This window comes from Acanthochromis polyacanthus, chromosome 4 (genome assembly GCF_021347895.1).
Source record: "Acanthochromis polyacanthus isolate Apoly-LR-REF ecotype Palm Island chromosome 4, KAUST_Apoly_ChrSc, whole genome shotgun sequence".
NCBI classification, from domain to species: Eukaryota; Metazoa; Chordata; class Actinopteri; family Pomacentridae; genus Acanthochromis; species Acanthochromis polyacanthus.
The window spans coordinates 18,464,054-18,481,271 of NC_067116.1; the positions used below are offsets into that span (position 1 = coordinate 18,464,054).

Consider the following 17,218-nt stretch of genomic DNA (forward strand, 5'->3'; position numbering starts at 1 on the left):
CCTCACCGCTCAACAGTTTGACCCCGGAGAGAGGTGACAATGAGTGGAAACGTTTTATTACCCTGGTCTGTTCTATCTTTACGAAGCTTATCATGCTGAATTTTTGCGATTGGATTGTGTTTTACAGGACTATGCTGTTTCTACTGTGCCTGTGCTGGAAGGGCTGCACCTGAAGACCTTCTGCAGCATGGGAGGACCCGGCCTCATTGTCATCGGCTCCAGTGACCCAGCGCAGAAAACCCTCAAAGTATGGAGTTAGTGTGCGCATGTGGCGTATGTACACCATGGCTATGCTTTCCCTGGCTGTAGTCATGGAAACCACCGAATCAATATATTGGCATTGTTTTCATTACTATGACACACATTGACGCAGCGGATTCATTTTGACTCTTAGCTTGATCCTGTTGGTACGAACAACCCCGTCCTTTTTGCTTTCAGCTGCTCTGCAAAGTATTCAGCAAGAATAACACTGCAAGACAGGACATCGCACGTGTTGATTCAGAGCAGACTCCCTTACTTACAGCTCGATGGCGGCTTCCCACTGCAGGCACATTGAAACCACCTGTCACCTTAATCCTTCCTCATTAATTCATATTCTCAGCTAATCTGAGGGGATTGCCCCTGGCGCTCACACTCCAGCTTCAATTACGAAGGTATTGTCCTTCCATTAAACAGATTGAGCTCATTACTGTGTAAGCAGCTTCTGCATCGATCAGGCTCCATTGTGACAATAGAAACCCAGGGGATGCCAAGACTCAGCATAAAGAGGGGACGGTTTACACCCTGATGGAGACAGATCGCTCATTTACACCAAGAGAGTAATAAATCTCAGCCCATCCCTGTTGTGGAATTATCCCTCAAATTCCCAGACATCAACATGTGACCCTGGATATGAACCTTTTAATGGCACGCATGACTGAAATACAATTACAAAATGTATTTACACAGCACATTTAATATGTAATTACATAAGTAGGAAGACTTACACATGACTCCATACACCCTTGGCTCTGACAGATCCTCTCTGGCAGCTCTCCTCACTTGCCTCCTAGTGTGATATCTCCCCCTACTGGCCCAGCGCTAAAAAGGGTTATTTTAAGTCAAGCAAAAGTCACTTCTTATGTCTCCAGGGCAATTAAAACTAGACCATCAGACAGCACCCTCTAATGAAGCTAAAGTCCTTGAGAATAGCAAAAGGTCAGCCTTGTTGGTTTTGTAAGCATGTTTATGTTGCTGGAGTGTACACAAGAAGCCAAGAATCTATGCAGAAGCACATAAGCTAATTAATTTTATACTCCAGCATCGACTCATTAAGATTCCAGCCTGTTTGATCACCCCAGTAATTAGCTACTGGAACGAGGAGTGGCCGTTAGCGAGACTTAATGACAGGCTGCTCGCTTTCTAATTACGGTTTACGTCACCCTCTCTTGCAGCAATTAGCTCCTGTTTTAAAGGACTTTTAACAGCCCCAGATTTGTAATTAGGTAATGTTCTCTTTGTGGGGGGAGTGAGATCTTATGAATGCAGTTTTAATGAATTCAAACTGCTTGTTTTGGATGTAGATGCAGCTCCTATGGCAATGAGGCTCCCTGTCTGTGTACCCTTGGAACAAAGACACTTTGTTCAAATTAAAATTGGAGCCACGCTAATTCATTTTGTCTTTAGGGAGCTGCATTTTTGCTGCTATAGGATATTTACTGGCAAGAAAGGAAGACCTGGCCTTATTTTATTAAAGGGTTTCAAAAAAGAGAGTAAAAGATGCAGAGTATGTCTCAGTGATTTCTGATGAATGAGACTTTTTTTTTGCTTCATGGCTTTATGTCTGCTCAGGAAGGCTCAGCGCTCAAAATATATACTCTGCATGTGTCTGTGTTTGGCTCTCCCAGGGGTAAGAATGCACGTTGACCGGATGGATTTCGTCATCCATCTGCTGCTGTCACTGCCAAGCTGCACTCATGAAGTCATCATCCCAAAATACAGCCTCTGTCAGAGGCAGCAGCACCCACTCCCTGTACGTTCACACACTGTTCCCTCCCTGTAGCGGACTGCCCCGCAGGCTTTAGATCACCAGTCATGCCTTTACTTAGCCTGGTTTGATTCATGAGGTCATTACTCATTGCCGGTCAGGGTTTGATCTTCACCTCAAGGATGCTGAGACGCTTCAGTTTTATAGATAATGAGGTGACAACACAGTGAAGGTCGTGTTCAGGGGGATTCATCTTTGATGACCACATCCCGATCCCAAAAATATACACGAGTGAGAAACAACAGCAGCAACAGATTCTGCATTCATGAGGCAATTTGGCGTTTAAGGACCAATTTTGTTTGGTTTTCAAATAGCACGTGCCTTTCAGGAAAATGGAAAATGGCTAAAAATGAAAAGTGAAATGGAACTTAATATGCTTTTCCTTGTTTTCTGTAACATATATAATGTCGGATGTTCATATTAAACGTGACCAGACTTTTAAATAATGAGAGAAACATATGAAAAATCTCTGTGAGAGAACAGCTCAGGCTTCAGATGTCTTCTCTACTTTTTGCCAACCTGAAATCATCTCGTCATATATTTCTTTATATGGACATCATTCAAACACAACATGTCCACAAGCCCTGCTGTTATCTTTGTTGTTGCAGATGTTTATACCATCTACTCTCATGTGCTATATCAAATTCTAGCTCAAACAAGTCGGGAGTGGATTGTAGAGCTTGCCATTTCTGATTAAGTATAAGAAATTATGTAACCTATTAGATTTATAGTTTGCTTTGGTAACTTCCATACCAGAAAGAGAATGAGGTGCTCACAGGCAAAATCTGTGGACTTTAAGGAGCTGAAGGGATACAAAGAACCCACAAGTGTAGCAAGTGTAGTAACTGCAAATCATGTGAAGCTAGTGGAGTGGAGTCCCAGAGTAAACATATAGAACTAGAAGTGAACATAAAACTTCACATTTAAAGCGGTCATTCATTGAGTCCCAAGTCTTCTTCCCAAGACACCAAACCCCAACTCATACTTATTATTGCAATACTTAGCATATTTTGATTGCCAACATGTAATCTAGCTAGTTAGTCCGAATTCAAAAATGTATTCTAAGTGTTAAAATTACCATTTTATACCAACACAGAATGATATAATGTGTGATGCTGATCAATCAAATTTTAAAAAGTTACATTTTTGTAAGATTTTTTGTAAGAATTCTTTAAAACTGCTCCTGTGAAAATCTTTTTTTTTTCACCTTGAAACTGCAGCGTACTGATGATCTTCTCAAAAACACAAATTAGGACTTTCAGGTTTTTCAGTGTAACAAACTTTCTGATGACGCTTTCTGTATCATCATTGCTGTTCCTCAGAATATCTCTCCGGTTCAAACATGTACAGCTGAATTCCAGCTTACCGTTGTGTCACATAGAGCACTTTTACAGAGTTATAGATGAGCTGGTTTGCTTGAACTGTCATAGGGGAGGTTTGGATGAAGAGTGAGGCTGGGACTTCATAGCTCTGCACATTCTAGAGAAGTCAGCATTGTCAAGTTACATCTGAGTCATTTTAAAATAGGAGGTAAATATTTTGAGGGGACAAACTTCAATCAGTGGCCAGAGAGTGACTTTAAAGTTTCACCGTTGGATTTTCCTGCTAATATACTTATAATGACAGCTTTAACGTGTTGATGTTGAGCAGATTTGCCGTGTTCTTAGTTTAGCCTGAGATTTACTAATTAGCACTAAAGTACTGCCAAGCCTGATGTGAATGTTGCTATGTTTACAGTGGAAAGCAGCCATCAAACCGCTAAGAAAGGTGTCTGCTCTAAATCAGGGTTGTTCATGCCAACAGGATCAAGTGAGCATGTGACAAAATAAAACTTCATGCGGTGATGGAGCTCGAGTAGAAGTCAGGAAACCACCAAACTCAGAATGCGTCGTTGGCGGGGAACCACAAATATCTGCATCTGATCATTTTTGAGATATTTTAGTCTGGACAAATGGACCAACCAATATTACCATCTAGAGCTATACTGTGAGTGATGCTGAGAAAATGTCTTAGTTCTACCATGTTTTCTTTTCTAAGTTTCCATGATGTTCCCGTTGTGTTCATGAATTAGCTTCAGAGTCAGACAGCAGCAGCCTCAATTTGTAGGATAATAAGAAAAAAAACACAAGATAAGTGGCACTATTCTGAGTCATTCTTTTCTCAGTATTAACTGATATGTTATATATTCTCCCCTCTCCTTTCTGCCCCCAGCTAGTGTCATCATCCACTGGACACCTTTGGATGCAGCAATAAACACTCCATACAGCCCAGTAATTCCAGAGTGAAATGTCTGTCAAGAAGCAATAACAAACATTTCTTGTACATCAGCAAGAAACAATTTCAACCTGACTTCCTCTCTTGGTTTAGAAGCAGCCTGTGGTAGGATTTGTCTTGTACATCCTGCTGTTGTAGTGAAAAGAAGTATTGTAAAACTTTTAAAGGTTTCCTGGGAATGACTGCTAATGTGAGCATTATAAATATTCATACCTGGAGCCAAAATACAGATTATGCTGATTACCACGGCGGGAGGCTTCAGGTCCAGTAAACTGTCAGTGTTTTTGTTAACTGGTCAAGATTGTCATTGCCTGGGAGGATTTTATTACCTTCCAGTAAATATTTAGCTTTAGCAGCTCTGACGGAGCACATTTTGCTGCCCAGTTACCACTCTGTGTATTAACTGGACCTCGGCCATTGTCCAGGAGTAAGTCACTGTTGATTTGTTGTAGATTTATACTTGGTCGAGAGCCAGGATGACTCTGTAAAAGCCCTGGCTCTACAGTTTTTCTTTTGCGTGAAGGTGATTCACAAATCTGAGACATATTGAAGAGAAGTTAACAACACAGAGCTGCCTAAAAAATTACCTTAAAAACCAAGGTAAATTTTAATTTATTTGTCACTCCTTCAGACCTAAGATTTGAATAAGTAAAAAGGAATTCTAGCTTGAACATAGAAGCCTGAAGTGGTCTGGCCTTGTATTGGCTAACTTCACCTTTTGACAATGAACAGAAAACCGACTGTTCCACCAGTCACGTGAACTTTGTAAAGACTTAATTGAATTTCTGGGATCCGAACCTCTTATGAAGCATGATGAAATGTAGCTGAAAGCCATTTTCCTTGCACCCCAAAAAGTTTTCCCCTTTTTACGTTTACTGACAAAACAAGGAGTGGAGCAGGAACGACTGTGATCTTTGGTGGAGTCAACGTTTATTCTCCCCTCTACCACTCTTAATCCCCTTGTGTGTGAGAGACAGTGTTGTCTCGCACACGGACCGGAGTGTTTTCATTTAGGGCCGCTGCAATCACGGAACACACCCGCAAGTGACCTGGGAATGTGTCTGGCTACACACATGCAGACATGTGCACACACACTGCCTGTACTCCAGCCTGAAGCCCGACCCTCCGAAACAGCACTTTCAGCTCCTGTGAAGTGAATTTAATTGAGTTCTGCATTGTCAGTCATCTACACGGTCGTTTCATTTATCATTTGGAAATTGGAAAAATAAATTGTGGATTTTAGATGTATGAAAATATTAGCCGCTTTAAGATTAATGTGCTGTTAAAATGCATAAGCTTCATATTGTTAGTTTTTAACACTGCTGGTGCTAAAGGTTCATTGCTGTGTTTGTCTTGCTCGGCACTTCCCAGAGATTATTTATCCACTTGACAACCAGTCCAGGCCTGTGACAGTGTTTTCTTTAAGAATTCTCTTTAATGATGGATTTACCGCCCATGCTAACCACACAATTGTTCTTCTATTTATTCCAGCTCAGTGCTGATGGTGCTGCCAGATACAGGAGATTTGTCACTTCTTGTGTATTGAATAGATTTTCCCAGGAAAGCCCTTACAATATACTGGAACAGCACATTTTTCAGTCGATTGGCTCATTTGATAATAGGTAAATGCGTTGAAGTAGCTCATTTTTCTGTGAAATTGTGTATGTTCAGCTTACAATGCCAGTAACATAATGCAATGTAATGCAAGTTTGTATATAAGCCTCGCTGGATCTGACCTTTCCCATCTGTGTTAACGCCCCAGTCTTCCCTATTGCAGTTAACCCCGTCAGTGGGAAGTGAAATGAAAACATTTTCAGCCACAAAGCCCATTGTGCTCACAAATCACCCATTTTCCTCCCACGTTTGCAGTTGTGTGTCATCATATTCGCTCACAGCCGCTCCTCCAAACCTATATGTACGTCAAGCAGGCGTCACACTTTTTGGATGCTGTGTAGGTGGCATTCAGCTAAAACAACTTTTCCTACTTTCAGCTTTGAATGCTGACGTTTTGACTGCTAATCACAAGCAGACAACCAACTCATCCTCCTCATCATTAAAGACGCAGAGAGAAGACAATGAGTAATGAAATGCACAGAGAAAAGGGAAGTTAAAGATAGAAAACAGCAGACTGACAACCATGGTGTCTACATCTGGGGAAAATCTCACTTCTCAAAATACCTTTTCTGAATGTTGACACTTTGGATTTTTTTTTTACTAGCTTTCCACCCTCCCTCCGCTCCTCGTCTCTGAGGTATCCGTCCGCAGATGTTCTGCTCATAAACATTAAGAGGCACCTGCTTCTCTTTCAGGTCATAACATCCTCACCCCCTCCCCCTCCGACATCCACTTGGCAACACGGGCGTCTTTGCTGCTCTCTCCCTCCACCTCCTGTCCCACCTTCAGCTCCTTCAGATTACATAAATAACATGACATCTGCAGAGAAAGAATGTCTATGTGCTCCTGTGTTCTCCATTAAGCCCCCCCTCCAGGCGCCCAGAGTGGTTTGGCCAGAGAAGGATGTGGTGCTGCCTTCGTTATCGTGGCCTTATGACTCAAAATGTCTGAATAAGTGTTTAGTGTCTGTGTTTCTGAACAACACGTGGAATCTCACAGCATGTTTATTTACCTCAATGTCTAAATCCTCTGTCTCTTTTTTCTGACTGTTTAGATCATGCAGCAAATGAGCGACCATCGCTATGACAAACTGACGGTGCCCGATGACCTCGCTGCCAACTGCGTCTACATGAACTTGCCCAACAAGGGACATGTGCTTATGCACTGCACACCTGAGCAGTATCCAGAGAGCGCAAAGGTGATTGTCAGCTCATTTCTCATCCACACTAGGTTACTTTGTCTCGCTTGCACAGTCACACATTTATCCACAGTCCTGCGGTCCTACCTTTGGGAGGAAGGACCACCGTCGGGGCAACCAGAGTGGTTCAGTGGCTTAAATTTAAAGAGCCGTTGCCTTTGTTGCACTTCATCCTGTCCCGACCTCTGAGAAAAACAACTGGTTGGAAAGGGAACCCCTACGTAAGCTGTGTGGTTGTTTTACACAGACCGCTTCAGGCTGACCACAGCCAGGGTTGTTTTTTAACAAAGGAACCTGCAGTTTGATGTGAAGTGGCCTTTTGTGGACATGACTCTGACCGCAGACTCAGAGCCAGAGACACTAAAGTCGTGAGAACAAACATCCTAGGTGCTTTTTTTCCTCAGAACTTGAGTTAATCAGTAGTAGAGTTGTTCAAAATAGCTCATAAAGCTCCCATGACAAATTGTTTTTCAGAAATCTTGTATGTGAAAGACGAAGCTTGTTGTCGTGAACCTGCAAAGAATCATAACATTTTTGCAGGTCATCTGAGAGTGCTTTACTTTCTTTTAACAGTGTTTTGGTTTTACATCATTTGGTTGAAGTGTTTTGGTTCAGTCTGACCAACAAATCTAGTGTTTGTGCCCAGCACCAAACAGCATACAAGCAGAAACCTAGTATCCAGCTTGTTGACATAGCAGAACACTTAGCAACTTTAGAACCACACTTTTACCTCAAGAGATATCAGAGGCCTGTGCTACAAAGCAAGTTCAACATACTCTGGATATGTTTTTGTTACCTGGCTTCTCTAAACCCAACAATCACAATCATGCTAAGCCGTCACGGTCACGAAGTTAGTTATAAACCCAGCAAGTCAACCCAGCTTCTCTATCTAGCCATGAGTGTGTTCGCATTAAAGGGTTGGTTTTGGCAGTAGATGACCAATCACAAGTGTTGACAGATCTAGAACTGCATATTTCTCTCAGGAAGAACAAACAATGACCCTAAGCCAAAATGAGACATTCTAAATATAATACAGGCTAAAAGCAACACAGCGGTTGCAGCCAAAGTCAAGAAGGAAAGCTGGCAGACTGTGTGAATGCATAATTTATATGCTTATCAATATCTCTGTTCCTTTATGTGTGACTTGCTTAGATGTAGGTTTTCTTTTTCACTTGAATTATTATCATGCGTTACTCGACTGTATGATCAAACTACAGATGTGTTCCCTTTCTGTTACTCACACACGTTGGAAAGTTTTAGTTTTATTCTTTCAGCTGCAACTTTGGTGATGTTAAAGGATTTCAGGAACACATAAAGACCAAATATGAAAACATCACTCAAACAAATGAACAGACTTACTGAAAATCCTCTAAGGTCACCAAGTGCAAGACTTTAGGGTTTTAATCGGTGTCTGTTTTAAGATTATACAGAGACAGCGAGAACAATGAAATTTGGTTTTGAAATCCCTTGAAAGATGAATCTGTCTCTCTGAATATCTGCACCCTGAGCTCTGTGGGATCTTCCAACAATGCTGATGCTATTTTCCAAGAGAACTGATTAGTCAGTAGGTGGTTTTGTAATATGTGTTGATGTGTTATCTTAAACACAGCCTGCTCCAGAGCATGTACGATGTTATCCAAAAGTTACCATGGAGATGCACCCCAGTAAGAAGTGAACCAACATCATAGTACTAAAAACTCAGAGTTATACTTGAAGGTACCTCACTAACCTCGAATCCTGCTTCACAGTACAGGCCTGTAAGCTCATAGCAGATTTCTCAGGTAGCCCTTCAAACATACAGTGACCTACTTACATCTACCAGCAAGATGTGCCATTCACCCACATGTTTGCTGCAGCAGCTTGACATGAATGACGTGTTATTGTCTCACTCTTTCTGTTGGGGTTTGGACAGGCTGAGCTGGAGCTGTGTTATTTAGATGCTTTGGGGTCACTCCACATCACAAGTCAAAAGGAATGTCACAGGATTGAACCTGGCAACCTACAATCTGCAGAGACAGTGCTCAGACCTCAAAATGTACTCTGTGGTTAAAACCCCAACCTCCAGCAGCTATTTTTAGAAGGAAGAATTCACAAAATTATGCGTCTTTGGACTTACAGTCATAGTGGAGTCTCAGTTTTTTCCAGTAAGATTAACTGAGGGAATTCACTTGAGGATAATAAAATCTATTTGTGTATATCTCGCTTCCTGCTTTCATGGCACCTTTTAGCAGAACATTTGGAGCAGTATTCAAAAAATGTATGTTTGCTCCATGAACGAGTTTCCTTTATGAGGTTCAAACCCTCTAGAAATTGGCCTGAACCCCAGTTTTGGCCCCAAACCTGCGTTTAAGAGATTGTAGCTTAAGGAAACTGGAAAAAATATTAATAGCACAAGACATAACACAAGCAGTAAAATAGCAGGGGCAGTTATCAGAGTTAACTATCATGTCTAGCAGAGTCGGCGTAGAGTTGGTGAATGTTTCCCAAGGGAACTTGTTGCTTGTTCCTCCAATGAGATGTAGAGATTTGTCAGCACAATCGCTGAGACACTCTGCAAGACGTCTGCTGATTTCTAACTCTAAACACTGTCTGTCCTAATCTCCGGCCTATTTTTAGGTTGCTCGTGAAGTTACATAAGAGTTCCGTATTAACAAAGGCAGGGGGTCATGAGAGAGGATTGGTGGGGTCGGAGGGGGCGGAGATGGGGCACCTTCAAGGGTTAGCAGTAGCAGCGGCTTTAGAGGGCTCTGTTGGGAGATAAAGACGCTGAAAAGACAAAGGGACCAGTGAAACATAGCAGCTCCTACTGTGTGGGTTCATGTCACCCTGACCCAGCATATACATCACTACTGCAGTAATGAGAACTCAGCTGGAAATGATCAGAAACAGATAGTTTGGATGCAGAGGTGCTATAAATAGCAGAGGATTTACTGATGATCCCTGAGTCACCTCCTCTGATTATATGGTCTAAACTGAAGATTTCTTTGGGGGCAGTGTTCCTTCATTGGTCCACCACTTTGGTCCAGACTGAACTATATAAATCAGTAGTGATGTTTACCAGAAAATGTCCCACTAACTCTAACTTTGGTGGATAGATTTCCTTGAAATCCTTGAACTTATTCATAGTTCCCAGACTGGATAATGCATCCTAGTGACTATTGGAATCTGACTTTTCGTCATCACCATGTTGTTGACTGTTGTGATCGTAGCGTTATGTCGAAGCATCTATTGGATTGATTATAATGATATTTAATTTATGTTTCCCTCAGTATAACATTTGAACAGAGCTGGTGGTCTGTGTAGTGCTTTGTTGTTCCTTTGAAAATGAGTTAAGTGAGATTTCAGACTTTCATTATCCTTTTTATTCCAGGTTTTTCACCAATCTATGAGTGTCCCTCAGTTCAATTTCTAACTTCACTTTTTTTTTTTTTTTTGCTTCGGACTCCCGATTTTTTTGTAAAAAGTAAAAAAAATCGCTCATCTAGTTTTCCACCTCTGTATTTCATGCTTTCATTGGACCGTACCACTATCTTCCTGGGGAATCAACAGCCAGCCACAGGCCCAGTTATAAGACCACATGTGTTATAGTACATCTGAACATTCAATCATTTATCAGCTACACTGTGTGTTAGGGTTATTTATAAAATGCGAGATCCACATATTGTGGAGAACATTGTTATATAATTTTATTTTTACTTTCATGGTCATTCATTTGTTTATTTATTGGCCTATAGGCAGCATTTGAGGATTTGCATCATTAAAGATATACCGCACACACTTAAACACAACCTCTGGGTCAGTCACAGAGGTAGCGGAAGAGAGACACACTCAGAGAGGTATTTGAAGACTGCAACTCTATGTTTAATATCAACAACAACAACAATAATGCATTGGTCAGGTGCTCCAGTGTATTAATAATGTACACATTTGTTTCCAAAGCCTTCCCAAATAAAGTAGGCGATGAATCATTGCATGGTCAGAGGCCCTTTGTAATACTTAATTCGACCTCACTGCCGGGTCAATCGCTGGCTGTAGACTCGGCCAGGCAGTAATGGTTCTGTCCAGCCACAAGCACAAAACACAGAAATAACAAGATTGTCACTTTTTTTTGTACAAGACTCTAATTCTGAAGCAACAACTAAACCTGAACAATTAGAAATTCTATTCAAAAATTTGTTGGAAAAAACGGATTATGAAACCATTTTTAATTTGATGGCGCAAATTAAACATAGAAGTGTAAAGCGTTACACAAAGCATTTGGAGATCCCTAACTCATCCACTATAAGCAGTATTTTGTTTTGGAACAAATTCCTGCTGAGCTGAACAAACATAATACTGGCGTTAGCTGTGTTCTACTTTGTGTTTTGTGTTAAGTTGCAAATGCTAGCGGGATAATCAAAGATAGTGAACATGGTAAGCATGTGAAGATTTAGCTCACATCACCACTTACATGTCTGTAGACAGCAGGCAGCAGATGGAGAACCCATCATGATAAGAGGACCAGGTTCCTCCATTGTGATGATATTATCAATCTCAGAAAAGCCGTAATGTGGAGATTGCATTCAAATCTGCATGAACATAATATTTTTAAGTGGTAGATTAGTATCAGAGGAGAGTATGATGAGTGCCATTATTGCAATGATTTAAAGAGAGCTCCGCCAACATTACACAGAAATGACTCGAGTAGAAAAAAAATGAAGAGTTATGAGGCGCTGGAGTGTTTGGTCGTCAGGCATGGCATCTGGATCACCAGAGGCTTTGTCAGCCATATTGCATCACGAGATAAAAATTAGTTTCGCCGGTCCCTCTGGCTGTGCCACAAGGCCTCTCTCCGTATCACAGCAGGGTTGAAGTAAGAGTTTAAAGAGAAAAATATCCTGGTTTGGAAGTGCGGTAGGAAAAGGCTGGTTTTCTTCTGGAAAATGTCCACAGGGTGACACACTGCTTTACAAGGGTCTTTTGAGAATGTCGTAATAGTTCTCACTCCCATCTCTCTCTCTCTTTTTTTTTTTACGTTTTTGCCGGGAGACCAGGAAAACCTGAATGCTTGTTCTCCTGCTTCACATTTTGTCTCTCTGCAGGGCTTTTCTATCAAAGAAAATTACAAGCTGACAAGTAGAGTAAACAAACTTAAGTGTTGCATAAGGTCTCCCTTCAATTTAACTGCTGCCTGTTCACTTGTACTTCAGTCTTTTCTAAAGAGCTTGTGGCAGTGCTCCTGAATTCCTGGAACAGTGGCTGACAGGTCTTGTACACACGTGGACAAAATTGTTGGTACCCCTCAGTTAAAGAAGGAAAAACCCACAATTATCACTGAAATCACTTGAAACTCACAAAAGTAACAATAAATAAAAATTTATTGAAAATTAAATAATCAAAAACAGCCATCACTTTTGAATTGTTGATTAACATAATTATTTAAAAAAAAACAAACTAATGAAACAGGCCTGGACAAAAATGATGGTACCTCTATAAAAGATTGAAAACTATTTGACCAGAGTGACATGATTAACTCAGGTGTGTCATTTAATTGACATCACAGGTGTTTCCAAACTCATAATCAGTCAGTCTGCCTATTTAAAGGGAGACAAGTAGTCACCCTGCTGTTTGGTGAAAAGGTGTGTACCACACTGAACATGGACAACAGAAAGCGAAGGAGAGAATTGTCCCAGGACATCCGAAAAAAAATGATAGACAAACATCTTAAAGGTAAAGGCTATAAGACCATCTCTAAACAGCTTGAAGTTCCTGTGACAACAGTGGCTCATATTATTCAGAAGTTCAAGACCCACGGGACAGTAGCCAACCTCCCTGGACGTGGCCGCAAGAGGAAAATTGATGACAAATTGAAGAGACGGATCGTTGGAATTGTATCCAAAGAGCCCAGAGCAACCTCCAAAGAAATTAAAGGTGAACTCCAAGGCCAAGGTACATCAGTGTCAGATCGCACCATTCGTCGTTGTTTGAGCCAAAGTGGACTTCATGGGAGACGACCAAGGAGGACACCACTGCTGAAAAAAACTCATAAAAAAGCCAGACTGGAATTTGCAAAAATGCATGTTGACAAGCCACAAAGCTTCTGGGAGAATGTCCTTTGGACAGATGAGACCAAACTGGAGCTTTTTGGTAAGGCACATCAACTCTATGTTCATAGACTCAAAAACCAAGCATACGAAGAAAAAAACACTGTCCCTACGGTGAAACATGGAGGAGGCTCAGTAATGTTTTGGGGCTGCTTTGCTGCATCTGGCACAGGGTGTCTTGAAAGTGTGCAAGGTACGATGAAATCTGAAGACTATCAAGGCATTCTGGAGAGAAATGTGCTGCCTAGTGTCAGAAAGCTTGGTCTCAGTCGCAGGTCATGGGTCTTCCAACAGGACAACGATCCAAAACACACAGCCAAAAACACCCAAGAATGGCTGAGAGAAAAGCGTTGGACTATTCTAAAGTGGTCTTCTATGAGCCCAGATCTGAATCCCATTGAACATATGTGGAAGGAGCTGAAACATGCCATTTGGAGAAGACACCCATCAAACCTGAGACAACTGGAGCTGTTTGCTCATGAGGAGTGGGCCAAAATACCTGTTGACAGCTGCAGAACGCTCATTGACAAATACAGAAATCGTTTAATTGCAGTGATTGCCTCAAAAGGTTGTGCAACAAAATATTAAGTTATGGGTACCATCATTTTTGTCCAGCCCTATTTCATTAGTTTGTTTTTTAAAATAATTATGTTAATCAACAATTCAAAAGTGATGGCTGTTTTTGATTATTTAATTTTCAATAAATTTTTATTTATTGTTACTTTTGTGAGTTTCAAGTGATTTCAGTGAGAATTGTGGGTTTTTCCTTCTTTAACTGAGGGGTACCAACAATTTTGTCCACGTGTGTACATGAGGATCAGCGAGGACAGCTGCTGCCATGACAATATCAATTTTCTATTTGAGCATTTCTTTAAGCGACGGACTCACCCTGAACTGTGCTTTTTTTGTAATATTTCAATGAAAACTGCAAGAAGCTGTTGAATTTCAACTGATAATTGCACAGCAACTGACACATTTAAAACGGAATACTCTAAAAAGTGAATTTTTCCGGTGACATGCTTGTCTGTGTGTTCTGCAGGTGTTTGAGAAGTTGAAGGACCACATGCTGATTCCTGTGTCTAACCTGGAGAAGGTCAAGGTGGACGGAGCTCTCACATGCTGCTCCATACTCATCAACAAGAAGGCTAACAACTGAGCACGCTCACTCGGGGTCTTTCAGTACATGGTAACCAAGTGGAGCCTGTATCTGATCACCACAGATCCTAAGGTTTTAGCAAAACGCTCCTGGTACTTAGAGGAAGAATAATCCACGCTCAACGCTACTGAGGTTCAGAGAATATATCAAATGAAAGGAATCATGTGGTCTCACTTTTCACTTCAATACAGTCATTAAAGGTCTTACAGTGTGTGAATAATTCAGCTGTAATAAAAGACAGTGGTTTCTGGTTACCTATATGTCTGTAAGAATCAAGATATTCCATCAAAAATGAGTCTTAATTTGTTCTTGAGTTTGATACATTCTGTGAAAAGATAAACACAAGAGAGCAGGTTACAGGTTTGATCAAATCCCTTATTATTTCACTACCTGCTTCTTTGCTCTTCTCCAAATCGCTCCGATTCATAACAAATCTGTCCGATGATTGAAGATCTGAAAATGAGTAGACCTCGTGCCATGTTGAGTCCCCACATAATAGAACCTGCAGAACACCTACCGCTCATGTGTAGACCAATCCTTCACTGCTTTCCAGTGATTCCAACCCTTAAAGAGAACCACACAGATCAGAACCAACTAAACTAGATGGATCTAAATGATAAATTAGATTTTGTCGCTGTTGTAAACTCGTCTTACCAACACCACACTTCTATTTTCTAGATTGTATAACTAACACCGACATCTACAGTGAATCTAAAGAAGTATACGGTTGATTTCAAACTGTTTACAAGCAGCATTTTAACTGTGATTTGATTTTTATGTGTGTGCTTTTGTTTAGAGTTGAGACATTTGTGACTCATTTTTCAAGAACTGTATTTTGGCTCAAAATAAAGTCCTGCTGCCGCTTTTACATAGAACCTGAATGTCACGATTGCTCTGTAGCATTTTACTTTCACTCGTGTGTTAAATTGCTGCTTTTTCTTTGCAGTTGGTGCTAAACCAGAATTCAAACCCACCTACACACCACTGTGATTTGTGATTTGTCCATCTGAAAATACAGTTCTTGAAAAGCTTGCTGGAGATGTGAGCTTTTGGTACGATCGCAGTGATGATTTTCTTTGTGTGATTTGTTAGGATTTTGTGATTGATATTGAAAGTTCTGCCACTGAGACCTGAAACACTGTTAATTTTTTGACTATTGCTTACTGATCATTGCCCTTTTTCATATAGTAATGGAGCTGTTTTTTTTTTTAACTTGTTTAAATTTGCTCATCTTTATTATCTGCCACCAGCTAGAAAAGCTAACAGTAACTGACAAGTGATGCTAAAAGGACCATCACTGGTTTCTGCGGTTTCATATCCCTTCCAGTAAGTCTCTGTTAGATTCATATGAAGATGCAAACTTAGCAAAAATAAAAGGGGAATGACTGATACTTATTTTAAAAAAATGACTTGATGCCTTTGGCCGACCCTGTTGACGAAGGAAATGTATGTTTTCATTATCGTAAAATGAGCCGAGCTTTCATTCACTCCAACATAGCACCTCTGTTACTTTAAATATACAAGACCTCTGTGGAAAATCAATGACTTAATTCCTGCTGAATGATTCTGAAGACACTGTAGTTTTTCTCACGCCATTGGGTTCTGCCTGTGTTGTTGATTACACTGTTTTTCCCCCCTCCCTCTCTGGCAGTTTTTACCCCAGTACTGACTTAGAGCATGCTGTGAAACTGATGTCTGTTCCACAAAATCCAATAGCACCGAATGTGACTGCAGAGAGTTTGAACTCAGCAGGCAGAACAAGCAAACAGCCCCTCTTTGGTGCGTTTCCATGTGTGTTCCAGTAGCAGTTGGAAGGACGTTGACCTGTTTTAGTGGCCTTATGTATGTGCTGTTGCTTGATTCATGTTGGAGGCCTGTAAACACGACAACACGGTGTGTGTAGACGGGTATACTGTGCTACTCCTTTTACTGTACTTGTCGAAGCCCATCGCAGCTAAAACCATGTTGTTTCTCAGCGTGATTGTAAGTGAAAGTTGAGGATATGACATCAGGAGGTGATTCAACCTCCCTCCGTAGACGTTTGCGTATGGGCAAGTGGGCAGTGATGAAACATGGAAAGAATTCATGTTGGGAGGAGAGGCTTGTACGCCAGTAAACAGCGACTCTTTAAAGGTTTCTCTGTCTTTCTCTTGACGGTCTCACTCTGTGCACTTGCCATCTCCCACCCTCTGCTTATTGCCTCATAGACGATTCTGGGCTAATTTATGGCCATGATATCATACAGTCTGGCGGACACTGTGGATGTGATGGCCTGCCGTTAAAGTGTGACAGCAGTATATTTAACAGAAGGCGGCTGGCTGAAAGCAGGATGATAACATACAGTAGTTGCAGAGCCAGTTCTGATTCTCACGCTGGAAGTCCAGAGGGCTGAATGAGGCAGGACCAGTCATACGCTGTCTAATTAGCACCGCTGTCAACTGTTTTAGAACAAGTAATGTCATCTGCTTTATCTTAAGCTGTCATCCCCTCTCGCACCATTACCCATCAGCCTTTCATTGCTTGTACATCTCTTAGGCACTGTAACAATCATTAAACAATCTGAATGTTCCTTTAATACTTTTTCATGATGTTGTGATTGTCCATCTCAGGTCTCTTGGTTTTCATATGAGTAACAGTTATTTGAATCATCTTAAACTGAGCCTTTCTTTGTGTAATAAATTAACATCTAGCATTTATCTGTGTTGTGGATTTTGATTAATTTAGGTTAAAATAACAGCCTTCTGTCATTTCATGACTGTTAATAATGTTTAATTTACATTTAGTATAGCAGCTCCTGACCCTACATTTGCTCGTGTTACCTTTACAAACAAAGTTGGTATCGATCATTAGGTTTCAGTGTGTGAAAA

General features: G+C 41.0%; 1 protein-coding gene across 3 annotated transcripts in view; it reads left to right on the forward strand.

The window, feature by feature from the left end:
- The window catches only part of ddah1 (dimethylarginine dimethylaminohydrolase 1), a 106,902-nt gene extending 89,855 nt beyond the window's left edge, over nucleotides 1-17,047 (forward strand). For all 3 annotated transcript variants that reach the window (XM_051946818.1, XM_051946817.1, XM_051946819.1), the window contains 3 exons: nucleotides 128-247; nucleotides 6,969-7,112; nucleotides 14,235-17,047. In XM_051946818.1, the coding sequence (XP_051802778.1) occupies nucleotides 128-247; nucleotides 6,969-7,112; nucleotides 14,235-14,351 (381 nt within the window). In that variant the 3' untranslated portion in view covers nucleotides 14,352-17,047. The remainder of the gene's footprint in view (nucleotides 1-127; nucleotides 248-6,968; nucleotides 7,113-14,234) is intronic.
- The last annotated feature ends 171 nt before the right edge of the window (nucleotides 17,048-17,218 follow it).